Genomic DNA, 19,019 nt, shown 5'->3' with positions numbered 1-19,019 from the left:
AGCAACATATATACAACAACATGTATACAATCCCAGGGCCCCAAAGTAAGACATGATAGGTGTCCTGTATCTGGTACAGCATGTGCACATGACTCTCTGGTCCAGGTTCTACTCTAATGTATTTACATTGGTGTCAACCTATGGTAACTGCTTCTGAAATCAACAACATTATTCTGGATAGACACAGCTGTAAAGCAGCGCGGTTCGGTTTCTTTCCACTGATGATGGGAATAGTCTAATTATACGATAGTCCTAGACAGTCAACACACTTTACAAATTATGCACAAAATTTGTAAATAGTGCATTCACAAATTCACAGGTCTCAGACCAGAGGGCTTTGTTAGATCATCTGCATAACACAGGTTGTAAGATTTCACTTGGTTGCCTCTGTATCGTTGCTATCCTTTGCGCACTGTAAAGGTAACAAAGCTTGAACTCTCTCTCTGGTAATGCATATCCCATTTTGCATAATACCCTCACAACACTAAGCTCATGAAAAACAATTTTCTGTGTACCATATACACAGAAATCAGTACAAGTGAGTAAATGTGCACTATATATGGTAGAGCATTCTAACAAGGAAAGAGAAATGTGCAGAAGAGCTACAAGATCTTACCTGTTATGCTTAGTGATGGGAATGTTTGCACCATTTTCTTTAAGTTCAACAGTAACTATAGATTTTCCTTCTTTCTTCATTACCTAGACAAACAAAGCAAATCCTGAATGGTGTGTCACACATACCATTCTTTTCCTGATGCAGGGCTTGAAATTGTAATCACCAATGAACACATACTGAAAGGACCCATTACTTTTGTGGCTAGTTGATGCTTTCATTGGAACTACCTGAGCGAAGGTGGGGCCAGAAGGGAAAATTTGAGCCTTGTTCCACACTTGTATAGAAGGCTACTTCTTGTTGACCCTGTAAATGAGGTCAGAGTGTTTTGTAGCCACGATGGTTCAGGAAACGTGAGAAGCGGGGTAGTTTTTGGAATCTTTTATTGGACGCTGGTCTTCTGACTCATTATAATTTAACAGGTCTCTTCTAACCTCTCTTGTACTCCACATGTAGTAATGATTCTTTCCCTTCTAAATGGCTTTGCTTTCATAGTTTCATAGTAGCTAGGGTCAGGAGGGACCTGAACAGATCATCTAGCCTGACCCCCTGCCACGGGCAGGAATGAATGCTGGGTTCACAGGACCCCAGACAGGTGATCGTCCAACCCTCTCTTGAATATGCCCAAGGTAGGGGCGAGGACCACCTCCCTGGGAAGTTGGTTCCAGATTTTGCCCACCCTAACTGTAAAATATTGCCTTCTGATCTCCAACCTAAACCTATTCTCCATCAGCTTATGACCATTGTTCCTCGTCACCCCAGGTGGTGCTGGGGAGAAAAGAGCTCTGCCTATTTGCTGTTGATCCCCCCTGATGAGCTTCTAGGCAGCCACCAGGTCCCCCCTCAGCCTCCTCTTGCTGAGGCTGAACAGGTTCAGGTCCTTCAGTCTCTCCTCATAGGGCCTGTCCTGCTGCCCTCCCATCAAGCTTTACGTAAGTTGATTCTCTCTCCTTTTGCTTTGAAGTGACTTCTAACAATCTCTCTCTGCTCCTGTTTGCAGCTCTCCTCCATTCCTCTGGGTACCTGTTTTCTTTTGCATGTGTGGAAACAGACATGCCGTTGTTTTGTCTGGTGTTTAACTTAGATTTAATCTGCATGCAGAGCTAAACACCAGCCATTGTTTTATCTCATATTTAGCTCAGACTGTATGCTTTTTTTTGCAGACCTAAGGAAGGGCACTTTGTACCCAAAAGCCTGCCTAACATCTCTCCCAAATGTACAGTTTGATAAAAGATATCACCACAAAACCCCTTGCTTCTCACATTTCCTGAATCATCATAGCTACAACACCACTCCAACCCCACTACAGCATGAAGGGTTTTGAAATTCGTTGCCTGCCATGGGCTGACCTAACGAAGAGTACTTGGTGCCCAACAGCTTGCCTAACTTCTCTCCCAACTATACAGTTGTTCCAATAAAAGAGATCACAAAAGCAACCCTGTGTTTCCTTGCTGTAAATGGTCATTCGCTCTGAGGAGTCAAAGGTGGATAGGTCTCATGTTAACTGCCTTACTCCCATGTGTGGCTTAAGCATTTCTCTTGGGCCACCTACATTTAACCTTTCTAAGACTCACGTGAGTAAATCTACTTCTTTGTCTAAGTGTTTATAGAGTTGGACCTGTAAATAGGAAGACAATGTCTTACTGTGAAATCCAACATCATTTCCTCCAGAATGTCATCATATTCTTCATCCAGCACTTTCTGAAGATTGCTAGCAGACAAGGAACAAGAAACAGACACAATAAAGGTTAGTTCCTGTAGCAGAATGTTTTGGGGAAAGTGTTTTCCTAATCTGGCTGATTAGATGTGTATAAACATATTGCAGTCTTGTTCATATAGTCCCCTTTGTGCCATATGATCTGCGATTGCCCTGCAAGCTTATTCTGCAGTGAGATCCACATAGCAGGCTCCCTGCATGATTACTGACTTCAGTGGCATTTCATGTAGGTACATTTTCACTCAACTCATTGGAGGATAAGTGTTGAGTCGCATGAGATTTTTACTCCAGAATAGTCTCAATTTACTGCCGAGGAAAAGTGGAGTGGACACATGACATACAGCATTTACTTCAGAGGCAATGCATTTTTCTAGTGTAAAGTTAACTTTGAGGAAGTCAAAAGTCACCTGCAAAGGAGTGACTTTGGTGTACATGTTGTGTGTCTGCTACACAAAGCAATTTCTCTTGGAGTTGCTGTTTGCTTAAGGCAAATTGACTTCCCTGCCATTCAGTGGTCAGGTGTTATAATTGCACGTACTTCAGGCAGCTTCAGAGACTGCATTGCAAGTCTGCTCCTTACTACAAAGTAAATGTACTGTGGGGTAAAATCTAGGGGAAATTACTTCAGTGTAAACTTTTAATGTGTCTGCATCCTCCAGACCTTGCGCCCCAACTCTGGGTGCATTGTGTATGTGAATGACTTTAAACAACTGAATAATCCCATGGATGTTACTCATGCGTGAACAGGTGCAAAACCAAGGCCTTCAACTGCTGAATTTATAATGTTTAAGGACAGTGCCTTATGGACCAGTGGGATACTCTTATAAACAAAATAAGCTGCCAAATAAGCTTAAAGGGATCACAGTTGCAGTCATCCATCACAGTCAGAACTAGAAACATATCTTCCGTGAACATCACAATGAGACATTGGTTCAGCATGGGCCTGAGATAAGGAAGGCTATTTACCAAGTTGCTACCAGCACTACTTCATATAACACCAGTCTGAAATCTCCTAGGCAAGGACTAGCCCAACAAAAGCCTTGTTCCTTAGATCTGACATGATCAAAGCATAAGGGAGTGCTGCATTGCTGATCATGCAAGGTGGCCACAGTGAAAACACAGCGGAAGCAGATAACCCATACAGCAGAAAACTATTAGGAGAGGGGAGACATTGTTTCAGGCAGGTCTAACTGATAGTCAAAACTATTCTTTACCTATCCACTTGCAGTGGTGGCAGTCAACATCCCCCTACTCTGCAAATGACTGTTTTGGGGGAAATCCTGACTCCATTTAAGCCAATGGGAGTTTTGCCACTGCCCTCAGTAAAGGCAAGGTTTTCCCCTCAGTCTCCAACCACTAGAGAATTACCCATCTGTCAAGGAGTCACAAGGGGTCACTCTCACCCTTACTGTCCTACCCCAGGGCACAGGAGGCAGTTCCATCAATGGAGCTGGAGGGACCCAACTCCTGTCCAAGTCTCCATCTCTCAGCACATGGGCTCCCAGGCTTGTGCTTGGATGACCTCAATTCAGCAGTGGATGGCTACACCATATCTACAACAGTATATTTACCAGACTCCAGAGCCACATCCCTCAGGCAGGCTGCACTGCTTCAGGTGGCTACATGTGCTGAGTATTTCAGGCTAACTAATTAGTGCTGCTAAGCGATGTTGCAAGATAACCTGCTCTCCCCTAACTAACCTGCCTGTGGCACTGAACAGATGCAGCTACAGTATTTCCAGTCTAGGGAACAAGCTGTTCAGAGCAGCACAGCATGCTTGAGGAGCACTTTGGAGCACAAGAAGTCACTGCTTAGACTGAACCTGGTGGAGTACTGATACCTGCAGAAATTAAATTTGTAATGTTTTACGCCCACATGCAAATGTGTACACAAAAGGACAAATCTGCATTGTGGCTTGCTGTGCAAATTCCTGCTCAATGGATAAACAGGATTCTGATTATGGTTCCAAAACTGTTGGCTCAACTTTTATTTTATAGCCAAAAGCTATGGATATATACATTTTTGTCATACCTCCCTTCTGTGGGGGACAGCTCTCTTAAATCTTCCAGAGTCGGTGGGGTATCCAGCATCTTCTTGTACAGAGCCAATGGGAAAGGAAAGGGAACTTTGTGAAAGTTAAACAGTGCCATTCCAGAGAGGATCCCAATCAGGTAAAAGATGTCTTGGTGTCCTGGTACCTAGATTTTGAAACAAAACAAAAGAAAATGAAGATTTGAAGGACTTTAATATAGTGGGGAGGAGCTTTGGTTTAGAACAGGAGATTGGGTGTGTGGAAACTAGAGTGAAACTCAGTGGTCTGCTACTAAGTCCTTACGCAGCCATCAAGATTCCCTTCTCTTTGGCCAAGCAGGGCATGAGCTGCATAGGCAAAGACTATAAGATCCTATTTAAAACAGGAGCTAGGAATTATTTTTCCTAGGAGTCTGCATGCTGTTGAGACCCTTGCTGGATACTGAGCTTGCCCGGTGCTAACTAGACAATGACTCCAAGGCAAATTGCAGCATTCCTCACTGAAGGGGAAATAAATATTAACAAATGTGATGTGGGCTCAAAGTTATTAGAGGAAAGGCCAGCTATAGGGAATTTTTTTTTGTAAAGTGGTAACAAAGTAGGATCATCTGAACCCATACCTGGCTGGGGAACCAAATCAGACTGGAGTGTTCAAAACGTCTGAATATCTGTGCTTTTGGTTCACATAGCTCCTTGGTAATGATCCGGAAGAACTCTCGAGACAAACCGCCGCCATCTATTCCTGGTTCACCGTGAAACTTCACCTGAATAACCCCAGAAACAGCTACTATAATTTCCACATTTAAACAATAACCTGTTCCGGTTTACACAGTAAATTCTCAGCACTAGACTGTTACCTTGGGCCCAGTTCCTGTGATGAGAACACATTATGGACTAACATAATGAGATTCAGCATGAAGTCGGGGCCTCTTCAGTGTGTCTACCCTAAACCATCATGGAATGGAGTAGATGGAAAAAAGAAAGAGGTACAAATTGCATCACAGTGTTGTCCAGCTGTCATAACTCTCCTACAAGGTTCATAGCATTTGGTGTTTTTCTTAAAGTCCCAGATTCTGGAGTCTCATGAATCTCAGCCTTCATTGCACAAAAAGAAGTAGCTTGCTTTGTGACTTGGAAAGGTCAGTTTGAAAATGTAAACCCTAAAGTCTCCAAAGCCAGGAGGCATATACAAAGACTCTAAAGGTATTATTGTACAAACTTTTCTTCAAGCCAATTTCATGATCAGTCCAAGATGGAACAAAACTCACACTACCTTGAATGGAGCCAGGATGTCACCCCTCTAGCCTGGTGTTTTACACCCACGTGCAAATGACTACCCCAGGGGCAAATCTGCTTTGTGGCTTGCTGTGAAAATTCCTGCTGTATGGATAAGCATAAAACTGTATTTCCAAAGTTGTTGGTCTAGCATCTTTCTGGAGGAGAAGAATGGGTTGGAGACACTGGCCATTCCAGAATGCTAAAGACACATCACCGTAAGTGTCTACAAAGTTAACCTTAAACCTTAATTTATAAATGGTGTGATGCTATCTATTGGAAACCTACAGGTGTTAGCACATTTTAATTTGATGCACTAAATAGTCATCATTTTAAATTGTTCTTTTATATATTATACTGTGCCTTGACCATGTAAGTTGTATTTTTTTACTCTTCTGAACAAAATGTTGTACTCCCAGAATGTGACTTGCTGAATACAGCTAGACTTCCTTCTTGTTGTTATGGGGATAAGAAAAAATTACTTGTTCTTTTGGTAGTGTCAGAGTGATATTTTAGCCATGATGGTACAGACATGATAAAATTGTAAACATCTATATGCTGGCAGAACACTAAGAACCAAGGACTAAACGTAGATATCAGTTTTACGGCCCATTATATCATTAGAGATGAATTAGCAAATCTTACAGAAGACTGATATGGCAGTCACATAAGCCAAAACGTCTAAAAGGATCCAAGGAGATTTCCTCACAGACATCTTTAATACATTCAGGTAGCTTCTCTCCCTACGCTATGCACACCTTTCTGCATTCAGTCCATTGCTCTTGAAGTTACCAATGGTCTTGGATTTTCTGGGATGATCCCAAGTTTCAGGAATACGGTCTGGCATCCCCAGTGATTCCCTGAAGTAGGACTTTCATTTGCAATTTGAAAAACTGGTTCTGGATTAAGACCAGGCAGCACCCTAATCAAAAATAGCATTTACAAACAATTGCACAGACCTCCAAAACACACTCATTGCTGACAGTTTCACAGATGCTAATGGCCAACTGTGTTGTATGGAGGTAGGAGGTGGGGATCCCCTGCTCCTCTCTCCATGCATATAGGCACAGTGCGTCAGGCCCTGGTTATGGGGTAGGGGACAAGGCAGACCTTTTCTAGATCCTGCCTGCAAGAAGACACACTGCCCCCCACACATGCATGCATAAGGCCATGAGCACATGAGCCCATATGCACATGCACATGTGTCCATATACATGCATCTATATGCACACACATGCACAGTTGCATGTCGCATGTGCACACGTGTCTGAACACACGCATGCCCCATGCACAAACATACATCCATATGTATGTGCACATATGCTCACATACATACACACGTGCACACATACACGTGTCCATGTGCACACACGCACACACACGTGCGCGCGCACACACATGTGCATGTGCTCCCCTCCTTGTGTTCACAGCCCTGACCCGTTCATTTTTCATGCAAGTACAAAGAATCCACCAATGAGCTGACCAACGAAGACCTGGGCATCGCATACCCCCACGGTGGATGGTATGTAACGTGATACTACAGGCAGTGAGGAAGATCACAGCCTCCCCATCCAATGAGCGAGGAGTCAAAGCAGAGCTAGATAGCACTTTCCCAGAAAGCAAACCCAGAGACCAGAAGGCTCACACAAGAGGAGTAATCATGTCCCTGTGCTGACAGTGTTTGTCCTTGGCTGGCCTGTTTAATTCAGCCACCATGGATGAAAACTTCCCACAGGGCTGCACCAGCACCAGCAGCTTATGTTTCTACAGTCTGCTGCTTCCTGTTACAATCCCTGTGTACATGTTCTTCCGCCTGTGGACCTGGATGGGCATTAAACTTTTTAGACACAACTAAGGCAGGCAGACAGCCTGAGGGCACTGCCCAGTGGTCTCATTGATCACAGGGCCTCTCTGCAGTAGTTGTGTAGCTTATTTTAGCTGTACACTAATATAATGTTCCATGTAACTGGAATAGTCTCTTCCTCCCTCGCTCTCTCTCATTTGCATGGACCCTGAGGGACCAGATATCCATCCTCAACTCCCTCTGTGCAAAAATGAAGTTTATTTCCTACCTATAGAGACTTTTTACCATCTTTAATTTTCCCTGAGCCAGAAAAAGACATTTTATTTTAGATTCCTTAGTTGGTCTAATAAAAGGTATCATCTCTGAACCAAGAGTTCTATATTTTTGCATCACCCTCCTCCTGGCACTTCACACTCATCTTCTATAGAGGACTTTGTGTATGACTGTTTAATTTCTGTCAGGAAAGATAATTAAGTGCATTTGCCCTTGTCTCTCCAAATCCAGAGGTGCATAGTAATAGTTTAAAAGCATATTACAGTGGGTGTTCATTTTTGCCTTGAATTACTTTATGCACTGAGATATAGTTTAACCAGGTTGTTATAATAAACAGTAATGTGGGCTGCTCTTTAAAGATGGCAGTGTCCATCTTTAGGTGCCTCGCTAGTTTGAGCAGATTTATTCATGGACTGCTTCTGTCACTGTGCTACGAAAATGCAGTTTAATAAATCAAAACAATGTGCAACAGCAAACCTGTCTGTGAGCTTTAGAATTATTAGGATCAGTGCAGCCATGTTTTGAGGGTAGTCATTCATGCACATCCAACACAGCACACCTTTTATTTTAGAGAGAAAAAAAACAAGGTGGGTCATCCATGTCACTCCAGTATGATTGCCCCCTACATTAGCAGGCCTGGCACAACTATTCAGGCAAGAAGTGCCATGAAATAGTAGTTTGGCAGCTGCTCTAATTTATTCCAGCTGGCAGGGGCCTATAACAGCTGACAATAAGGCAACAGGCTCAACCATGCCCTCCAACACCCCTTGCTAGCTTTACACTGATTGAGGAGATGCAGTACTGAGAACAAGTCAGGATTGGGCATCTGACCCACTGATGCGCCCACTGCTTTAGGCAAAAACACAATCCAGATAACTCTAATCTGAGCAGACTTTCCTATCTTTTGATACGCTGCTCAGTGAAGCAACAAAACCATAGGCAGAGTATTGTGGACACTTACTGTTGTAGGGCAGCCGGATCAATACCTTAAGACAGGGGAAAATGGGTGACTGCCGAAAGGAAGTAAATAGGGCAACAAGAGTTCAGGTATTAACCAGTTCTTGGTGAGATGAGTTTGAGACCAGAGACAAGAGCCAGAGTACTCCACCAAGCAGCGCTTCTATAACATGAGTCAAGTGTGTAGCTCCTGATCTGGCAGCAAAGTGTATGTGCACCCCTGAGACAGGGCAGAGCCCCATTACCATTCTTCAGCCATATCTCACTTCAAAAGTAGTGCCTTACTCCTCAATCATCTCCTTGTTCTTCTAGGATACTTGTTTTTTTATCAAGACAGGTGGGACTTAAAACATGTTATTTAGCTACTTAGCTACATACTGTCATGCTCATGCCGTGATGCCAATACACCTCATTTTTGTTGTGCAGGGACCATCTACAAGAAGTAAGACAGCAGTTCAGTCCTTGTAAAAGTCAGCCATTGGCCTATATCCAATTGTGAAGAAGACTTTTTGGCAAAGATTAGTGTTTTGTTCATCACCTGTCATTTCACCTCTAGGCAACCACTGCAGAACCATGAAAGAAGCAACACTTGGTTATCCATTAGCAAATTAGCTAACCAGTCCTATCTTTCAAAGTGATTTCATAATAAAAATAAGTCATTCTGTCTTTTGCTGGCTGCTTTTTGTTATTTGCCCTAAGCCTACATGGAACGTGCTTTTAAGTAGCAGGCACAGTACTTTCTCTCTCCTTTAGAAGTGAAAGGTGTGCATGAAGAATGGTCATTCCTTAAGGATACGATCCTTGAAGCACAAAGCAAGTCCAGTCCCACGTGGAGAAAAGGTAGCAGGTGGTCTGGGGAGCCCTTTTGGCTAAACAGGGAAATCATGGTCCTCTTAAGAAAGAAGAAAGAGGTTTATAAACAATGGAAGCTCCAAGGAGGACTATACAACAATGGCCCACACTTGTAGGGAACAGATTAGAAAGGCAAAAGCAGTAACTGAATTTAAATTAGCAACAGGAATCAAGGACAACAAGAAGTCCTTCTTCAGTTACATAGGGAACAGAAGGAAAACAAATGGGAGTGTGAAGCCATTGCTCAGCAACTCAGAACAGCTGGTTACCAGCACTCAGGAGAAAACTGAACTCCTAAATGATTACTTTGCCTTGGCCTTTCACGGCCAGGTGGAAAATCATGCCAGGGAGAGTACAGAATGAGCAGGGTAGGAATGACCGCCTTCCTGCTATCACCATAGAATTGCTGTGTGAGCAATTAAAAAAATTATGCATATATAAATCAGCAGGACTGGATGAACTTCATCCAAGAGTACTGAAAGAGCTGGCTGAAGTCATCGTGGAACCCCTGGCAAAACTCTGCCAAATCGTGGTGCTCTGGAGAGGTCCCTGAGGGCTGGAAGAGGACCAATGTTGTGTCTATCCACAAGAAGGGGAGGAGGAAGGACCCAGGTAACTATAGGCCAATTAGCCTAACTTCTATCCCAGGGAAAATCCCGGAAAAATTCATCAAGGAGTCTATCTGTGATAAGCTTGCAGAAGGTAGGAGTCTGAATGACAGCCAGCATGGCTTTGTCATGCGCAGGTCTTGCCTTACCAACCTCATCTTCTTTTATGACCAGGTAACTTGCCACCTGGACAAGTTGACATTCTATACCTTGACTTCCAAAAAGCCTTTAATCTGGTATCCCACAGTGTCCTTGCAAGAAAATTGGAGGATTGTGGGCTTAACTCTGAGACAGTCAGGTGGGTAAGAAACTGGGTGCAGGGTAGGACCCAGAGAGTCCTAATGGATGGATCTGTGTCATCCTGGCAAGAAGTAGCCAGAGGTGTCTTGCAGAGGTCAGTGTTTGGTCCAGTACTTTTCAACATCTTTATCAATGATTTGGATGTGGGGTGAAGAGCTCACTGGCCAAGTTCGCGGATCACACTGTGTTATGGGGGAGCGTGGTCATGCTCGAAGATAGGCTACAGATAAAGGTGGACCTAGACAGGCTAGCAAGTCAGGCGGATCGGAACCAAATGAAGTTCAACACTGAGAAATGTAAAGTGCTCCACCTGGGAATGAACAACCCCCTGCACACCTACAGGCTTGGTGGCACCAAACTGACCAGCACCGTGAATGAAAGGGTCCTGGGGGTAATAACAGACCACAATATGAATATGAGCTGGCAGTGTGACGATGTAGCCAGTAGGGCAAATAACATTCTGGCATGCATCAATCGATCCAACTCCATCTTGAGCAAAATTAAGGAAGTGATTCTTCTGCTCTACTCGGCACTGGTAAAAGCACAGCTGGAATACTGTGTCCAGTTCTGGGCACTGCACTTCAACAATGTTGTGGAAAAGCTTGAGAGAGTCCAGAGAAGGGCCACCTGTGTGATCAGTCTTAAAAGGCAAACCATATGAGGAAAGGCTGAGGGATCTGGGACTATTCGATCTGAAAAATAGAAGGCTGAGAGGGGACTTAGTAGCAGCTTACCACTACATTAGGGGAGTACATCAAGGGCTTGGTGAACAATTGTTCACCAGGGCACCCTTAGGGAAAACCAGGAGTAATGGCCACAAACTCCTAGAACACCGTTTCAGGCTCAACATTAGGAAAAACTTCTTCACTGTCAGGGTGTCCAGACTGTGGAATAAGCTCCCTCCAGAGGTGGTGCAATTGCCTACTCTGGAAATCTTCAAGAGGAGACTGGATGATCACCTTGCTAGGGTCCTTGACCCCAGTTATCTTTCCTGCTTGGTGCAAGGGGCTGGACCCAATGATCTTCCAAGGCCACTTCCAGCCTTACAATCTATGAATCTATTAGTCTAGTTTTTGACTGGATTTTAAATGCTGCTGAATTCTGAAAAAAGATTTCATTGTTGGTTGTTAATTATATTGAGGGGCTGAAGCAATCCAGGACAGTACACTCAGAGCTAACCAGATAATAAACCTTAATTTCTTACTTTTAAAGGTTCCCCGTACATTGTAGGCACTCTGATCCTTAGAGTCTGCAAGGTATCATTCACCAGATGTTCTCTTCTAACGTGCAAAACAAATGGATGAGTGGGTCTTGACAAGTGTACCTAAGGGGGAAAAACCCCAAAAGCTGTGTTTTATAAACTTTATTTTTAATAATCTTTTAATATCTTTATTTTTAATAATAAAAAACATGACTTCAGCAGTACCTACCCACTGACAGGCCACCCTGTAAGCCTTAATCTTATCTTTCATGTCAAAGATGCATGGGTACTTTGTCAGCTTCTGTAAAATCATCTGAAATGACAAGATGGATTAGGAGTTTTTAATATGACAAATGTTGACATTAGAAGATACCAGTATCAAGGTAGCTTCCCAAAAGGAACCTTCACAAATGAGGTTTCTTTTTCAATGCTCTCAAATTGTAGTGGTAGTCATTATTATAAAGTACATTAAAATAACCAATTACAGTGGACAGTGAGCATAGGTTGTAAATACGATCACATTAACGTGTTTTTATGGATTTCACCCAGACTAGAAAACATGCAGGATACAACCCAAGTCTTTGAAAAGGGAACCACTTCATAGGTAAGTTCTAAAGCAAATTTGCAAGCACGTCTGGTCTGGAAAGATCTGAATGGTGCCAGATATTCAACAAGGACAAGTGCAAAGTCCTGCGCTTAGGACAAAGCAATCCCATGCACCAATATAGGCTGACTGGCTGGGCAGTCGGTTCTGTAGAAAAGGATCTGGGGGTTACAGTGGACAATAAGATGAATATATGAGCCAGCAGTGTGCCCTTGTAGCAGGCTAGCTGGGCTTAATTAGTAGGAGCATTGCCATCAGATTGAGGGAAGTGATTATTTTTCTGTATTCTGCACTGGTGAGGCCACACCTGGAGTTCTGTGTCCAGTTTTGGGCCCCCACTACAGAAAGGATGTGGACATATTGGAGAGAGCCAGCAGAGGGCAACAAAAATGGTAAGGGGGCTGGGGCACATGACTTCTGAGGAAAGACTGATGGAATTGGGCTTATTTAGTCTAGAGAAGAAAAGACTGAGGGGGGAATTTAATAGCAGCCTTCAACTACCTGAAAGGAGGTTCGAAAGAGGATGGAGCTAGACTGTTCTCAGTGGTGACAGATGACAGAACAAGGAGCAACAGTCTCAAGTTGCAGCAAGGGAAGTTTAGGTTAGATATTAGGAAGAATTTTCTCACTAGGAGGGTAGTAAAACTCTGGAACAGGTTACCCAGAGAGATGGTGGAAGTTCCATCCTTGGAGGTTTTTAAGACCTGGATAGACAAAGCCTTGGCTGGGATAATATTGCTGGACATGGTCCTGCTTTGAGCAGGGGGTTGGACTAGATCAGTGTTTCTCAACCTGTGGGCCCAAAAGCGGGTCACAAGAAAGGGCCATGAAAAAATTTTAAAAATGGATCAACAGACTCTAAAAATGGATTCTCCTTTAAAAGGAGAAAAATGTGGGAACCTGTGGCTTTTCCCTTACAGGCTGGCAGAGTTCTAGACTGCAAGGGGCTGCTTGGGCCCTCCCTGTCCCACACACTGGAGGGCTGGGGCCTGGTGGCAACAGGTCAGGAGTGAGGGGCACTGGGTGAGGACTGGCTATCTATGTTTACAAATGGGTCAACATTACAAAAAGATTGAGAATCACTGGACTAGATGACCTCCTGAGGTCCCTTCCAACTAGGGGTGCACTGATAAAGATTTTCTTGGCCAATACTGATAGCTGATTATTCACCAGGCATATCGGCTGATATCCACTTGATAACTGATTTACAGGAATGCAGCCAGGCAGTGTGGTGAGCAGCTACATGCAGGTAAGTCTGTGGAGGGGAAGGGACATGAGGGGTGCAGACTGAGGCCCCCACGGTGAGGGAGGGAGTGGGGCAGCGGCAGGGATGCTGCCCATTCAGGGCAGTGAATGGGACCCAGAACCAGGGTGGGGAGTGGGACAGGTCTGCGGGCAGCTCATCCAGGGGATCAGCGTACCAGTGCTTAAAAATGGCAGTGGGGTGCTTGAATTAAAGCTTGCCAAATGAACTTTAGTTCAAGTGCTGCTGCCAGCATTTTTAAATGCAGGGACACTTTTAACCAGAGAAGAGCCGACCACAGTGAGAGCAGATGCGGGCTGCTCGCAGCAGGCTCGGGGTGTCTGCCCTGCTGTCTTTGTGCTGGGAGTCTTGTCCTGTCCAAGCATTCTGTCTGCTCGGCAGTAGGAGGCACAACTTGCCACCCCCACTGCTGCTGTGTGAGTAGGGGATGCACGGCTAGTGCAGGGCTCCCAGGGCAAGAGGCAGCAGAGCAGATAGCCCCAAGCCAGTGGGTAGCCTACATCTACTCTGTGCACAAATCTGGGGGGGGACACATGCTCCCCCATGCCTCCCCTGCGGGGCACATGCAGCAGTGCCCCCACTCCCAAGCCCTCTGTGCCCCCTGGATGAGTTGCCCATGGCTCCGTCCCATTTCCAGCCCCAGCTTGCATTTACTGCCATGGCTGGGCAGTGCCCCCAGCCCCTGCCCCACTCCCTCCCTCACCATGGGGCCTTGATCTGCACCCCCCACGCCTCTTCCCTCCCCCATGCTCCTTCCTCTCCACAGAGGTGCCTACAGGGTGCTGCTCTCCATGCTGCATTCCTGGCCACGTGCATGCATGCAGGTGTGTGCAGGCACACGGCGTCCAGGGGCCCTGGCCAGAAGGCATATTATATTTAATGTTGAACATTATCAGCTAAACCAGCCAAACAAAACTGATAATGTTAATTTTCCTTTTATTGATGCTGATCTGATGTGCAACCGATGTACCAGTGCACCTCTACTTCCAACTCTAATTTTCTATGATTCTTTTACAGTGTTTATGCCTATCTGATTATTTCTGAGGTAAGGTACTGGAGAAAGATCCAATCAAGTGTGCTTCCCAAATTGTTTAGAAATAAACAAGGGCCAGTCTGCTGCAACAAGTTACAACATCTTGATCTCTGTGGTTAACCGGTCAAAATCATCTTAAGACTTAATCATCCAAAACAAGGCAGGGATATAAATTACACACCATTATCCTTGTAAAGATAGTGGAGGTCAGACAGCAGTCTATAGAAAGGTCTAGAAACAGACAGTGTTCATATGGATTCCTAATTCCAAATTCTGCCAATTAGGGCATTTGCTACCACTGTGGGTGTATGTTGCTGCTGACTGCAGTTTAATGCCCTGTGACAAAGGGAACTTGTAGACAAAACAGGGGGCCTAAATTGAAGTGGAGGGGTTTAAAAAATACCGCTTCAATTTATGGCTGATTAAACCCCCCTTTCATCCACACACCTTACCTGCCTCTCATCAGGGAGGGGAGGGCAAGCTGCCGGTGGGCGGAGTGGTCCCTGGGCTGAGGGAGGGCAGGATGGGGACTGGTGCTTCCCTCCACAGAAGCGGTACCCCTCGCCCACAGGCATCTGGCTCAGGCAGTCCTGGGGGCACTGCAGCTGTGGAGGGAAGCACCAGGTCCCCGCGCAACTCAGGAAGGCAGGCAGGCAGGCTCCAGGAGGCGGAAAAAAAAAAAAGATCAGGCTCGCTGCTTTTCTTGGGGGAAGCCTGCTTTCCCAGGTCGCTGCCAGGCTGCTTGCAGGGCTTCCTGTAGAGCCATGGAGCCCAGTGCTTCACTCTGTGCCTGTAGGGGCAGCCAACTAAAACTCCTCAAAGGAGTTTTAGTTTGCTGCGCCCCAAGTCATTTAAGGCTGATTATGCTGCCGAATTTCCTACAGTGGCTGGAATTAATGCACAATATGCCACCAAGGTGTGCAAACACCAACACCATTAAAGTGGTGCAAAAGCATTTAGCCCGCTTTAAAGTGTCGTGTGCACACGCCTCTCGTTTTGTCTACCCACGGCCTAAGAACCTGTCTCTGCTCCTAGTAAGTTAATAATGAAAAGGCACCCAGATGTGTCGGTAGGAAGAGGACCATTCTCTGCATGAGCTATCATTTAACTGCTATAACACAGGTAAGAAAGGAAAATATTAAAGGGATGTTGAACACACACCATGTTACAGCTGAATTTTACTATTCGATTTTGTACAACATGCTGCAATATTCCTCCTGCTTCTGCTAACCTGTTAGACAAGCTAGCTCCTACCCAATGTCCCTTGTAGGAATTGGAAGGGGCAGTAACTGTTTCTTGGGGACACCATTGTAGCAGAAAGCCCCCTTTTCCTCTTGCCTGCATTTGCTCTCCCCTCTTTGGATATGTTTCTCTTCTTCTACCTTTTCTGCCTTCCTCTTTCTTTCACTATAAGATAAGGAATTGTGTTTTAAAGTTTGTATGTGTGCATTTTGCATCTCCCCTTGTATTTTGGTATTTTTATCTATTTGTGTGCCATGGCATTACTCTTGTAGCTTATATTTTATACTCCTCACCTTCCAACTAAATGTGTTTAGTTTCAGAAGTAAGTTATAAATTGTAACAATGTTAACAAGGGCAGGAATCAAACTGCTGCTTCTCTGTATCAGGTGGGCCCCTGAAAGAGCGAGTGAATCAGTGATTGAATGTGTAACACAGTAGTAGGTGGCAATTAACACCTAGGGAAACCGCAGACCAACCAACGGAAGAAATCAATAGGAGACAATGTAGCAACCGAGAATTCTCTAAACTTCACTGTACAAGGGCTAGAAGCCCTGGTCTGAGTTAATCAATGCCGGGGACCAACTTTTGGGCTGAATATCTCTAGATTGACCACTCCCAGAGTCCTATTCAAAATTCATCAACGGACTCCTAAACCTGCACGTACATGCGGACGACCCCTGGGGCTGACAGATGCCATCCAGTAGCCACTGAGGGGGAAGTACCACGAGGATCAACGACCCCTGGATTGGGCAAACCTGAAAACTGGGGAGTCACCAAAGTCTGCCACGGACAGATAAAAAGCAGTGAAAAGTGACCCTCAGCGGCACCCTCTTGATCTCCAACTTGACCAGCACCTGACCTATCCAGTCAGAAGGACCAGCCGGCGACCCCCTTTTGGAGGATAACACCACACTGGAAGAAGCTTCAACTGGCCATCGATGGCAGACTCCAGCGCCTGTGGGATAGGTATACCCGACTCTTGTAACTCGGCTACTCTGTGTGTGTGTGTGTGTGTGTGTGGGGGGGGGGGGGGGGGGGACCAGCCCCAAGGTTTATGATCTGACTTCATTACAGTGTTTCAATCCGCCTAATTAACCAGAACTTTAAGGATCCCAAGTTGGACATTTGTAGCCAACACCATGAAGATGCTGGAGGAACCAGTCAGTCTCAAACCCTGGTGAAAACTAAATTGATTTAAGGAGTATTTAGACCAGGACATGTGGCTAGGCCAGCTAAATTATAATCAAGCTAAGCAGATGTTTGGGTCTGAGTGCTGGCAGGTTCAGCATGCCAGCCACACATTCTGCACTACTCTACTCTGCATTTGTTATGGCTCTGCACAGTACTGTCTCTGGCAGCTGTCTTTTCAGATGATTGAGCGCTCTTGTAAAGTCCAGGAGCATGAGTATCATAGTTTTGCTGGACTTCAATAAAAATCAGACTCCTATTTTCACTTGGATATAAACATATTATTTACCATTTCCGTAGACTTTGAAGCAACTAGTCTCCCAAACTCTTCTTCATTCTAATAAAATAGAAATGGATTTTTAATGGTGCTTTTCCTTTTCCAGCTACCCCTTAGCTCTGCAGCAACAGAATGACTTACCTACTACTAACAGAATGAACATGTGAACCAAGGGTATATCATCACACATATGCAGCAGAATGGTTTTTATTATTATTTGTGCATTTAGAAAATATCCCAAAATAGATATTTTGTATTTTAAAAATAATAATCAAATTCAAGGTGTCACAATATAACAAGCAATTAAGCAAGCAAAAAAGAACCTCACACTAGTTTATAAGATGAACAAGCAAAAACTACAACCAAGAGTTATTTAGTGTCTGCTTTGACTCATTTCGATAATGCAGTTTATTACATTTATGACTGGGATTATGTGAGATGGTTGTCTGTACTAATAGTGAATTGCATTTAATAATGCAAGAGGTCCTTTCCACGGCTATTTCTTCTTGAGTCATAATTCCTAATCCAGTGTTTCTAACCAGAGGCGTAACTAGCTGGGTTTGCACCTTAGGCAAACTCCTGCTGGGGAGCAGGGGGGGAGCAAGGGCAGGGGGCATGTGCCACAAGCAAGAGGATGCCAAGCAGGAGGGAGGGACAGGAATTTTACCTGCTCCAGGGGCTCAAAGTCCCTGGTTCTGTGGTGGTATGGTCTGTCTGCCCTGGTTGTTGCTGCTACAGCAGCAGCATGGGATCCCTGCACCTGGCTGTTGCACAGTGCAGGGCTGCTGCTGTTGCCATGGCACGGACTCCCCAGGGGGCTGCCATTCTTAGTGGGAGACCCCCCCCCCCCCCCCCCCACTAAGTTGCTGCTTGGGGCTGGCTGCCTCACTTGCCCACCCCAAGTTACACTACTGTTTGTAAGTGTACAGGTGACCCTGTTGAGCTGCTAGACTTCAGCCATGCATTTGTCCCCCTCACTATGTTTACCTCTCAAAAAACCAATACAATGGAAAGGACTACATATGGTGATTCTTAAGAAAGATTTTATACTTACTAAGAATGCATCAATACACCAATCTTGCTGCCAAATCTCTTTCATTTCGGGTACATAGAAGTTGTTTTCTTGTACTTTGAACCCGGCTTTGCAATTCACCTGCATTAACAGGAATAGCCAGGAGACTATGAGCAAGGATATGTACAAGAGAACCACACAAGCAATGTACAACAGCACTTTTTACAAAGCAACAGAGCTCCAGCATGAGAAGTTTAAGAGTACTATAAATATAAAACCAGACAGCTGAGAATCATAGAAACCTGTATATATTAAACCTAAGAATTCTATGAGGTCAATTCTCAGGGACACTAGATGCCTTTATAGCACTCTGGCAGTCAGCACTGTACCTAGACTCCTGGCAGCACCAGGCAAACTTTTAGTATTGGGCCCCGCTTCCCCAGAGATAATTATAATAGTTGGACAATGGAAAAAAAATGACCATTTTCAGGCCCCTTTTCTGTCTGGGCCCTGTGTGGCTGCCCAGTTCACCCATGCCTGTGTCTGGCCCTGCTGGCAGTGAAGATATGCTTCCATCCACATTAAGTCCATTCTTGCTGCCAAAATGAAAACCAGGCCTAATATATCATGGCATGTCTTGAACTGAGGTAATGAACTTGCTATGTAGATAACCTAAGGGAGAAAAATTCTATCTACACTGGACAATGGGCAAAACAAGGCCTTTTGCTTGAGGGAGCAAATACAAGGAGAGGGCACACATTTATGTTA

At 44.8% G+C, this 19,019-nt stretch overlaps 1 protein-coding gene across 2 annotated transcripts in view; it reads right to left on the bottom strand.

Moving 5' to 3' along the window:
* LOC102563819 (E3 ISG15--protein ligase HERC5-like) overlaps positions 1–19,019 on the bottom strand; it is a 58,196-nt gene that overhangs the window by 8,726 nt on the left and 30,451 nt on the right. The window contains exons 14-21 of one of the 2 annotated variants that reach the window (XM_059722300.1): positions 18,294–18,392; positions 17,252–17,299; positions 11,861–11,944; positions 11,635–11,754; positions 4,982–5,125; positions 4,362–4,528; positions 2,258–2,324; positions 617–699 (exon numbers count right to left, since the gene is read on the bottom strand). In XM_059722300.1, the coding sequence (XP_059578283.1) occupies positions 617–699; positions 2,258–2,324; positions 4,362–4,528; positions 4,982–5,125; positions 11,635–11,754; positions 11,861–11,944; positions 17,252–17,299; positions 18,294–18,392 (812 nt within the window). The remainder of the gene's footprint in view (positions 1–616; positions 700–2,257; positions 2,325–4,361; positions 4,529–4,981; positions 5,126–11,634; positions 11,755–11,860; positions 11,945–17,251; positions 17,300–18,293; positions 18,393–19,019) is intronic. The other variant, XM_059722302.1, reaches the window with a different exon arrangement.

This window comes from Alligator mississippiensis, chromosome 2 (genome assembly GCF_030867095.1).
Source record: "Alligator mississippiensis isolate rAllMis1 chromosome 2, rAllMis1, whole genome shotgun sequence".
Lineage (NCBI taxonomy): Eukaryota > Metazoa > Chordata > Crocodylia > Alligatoridae > Alligator > Alligator mississippiensis.
This window is presented reverse-complemented; position numbering and strand designations above follow the sequence as displayed.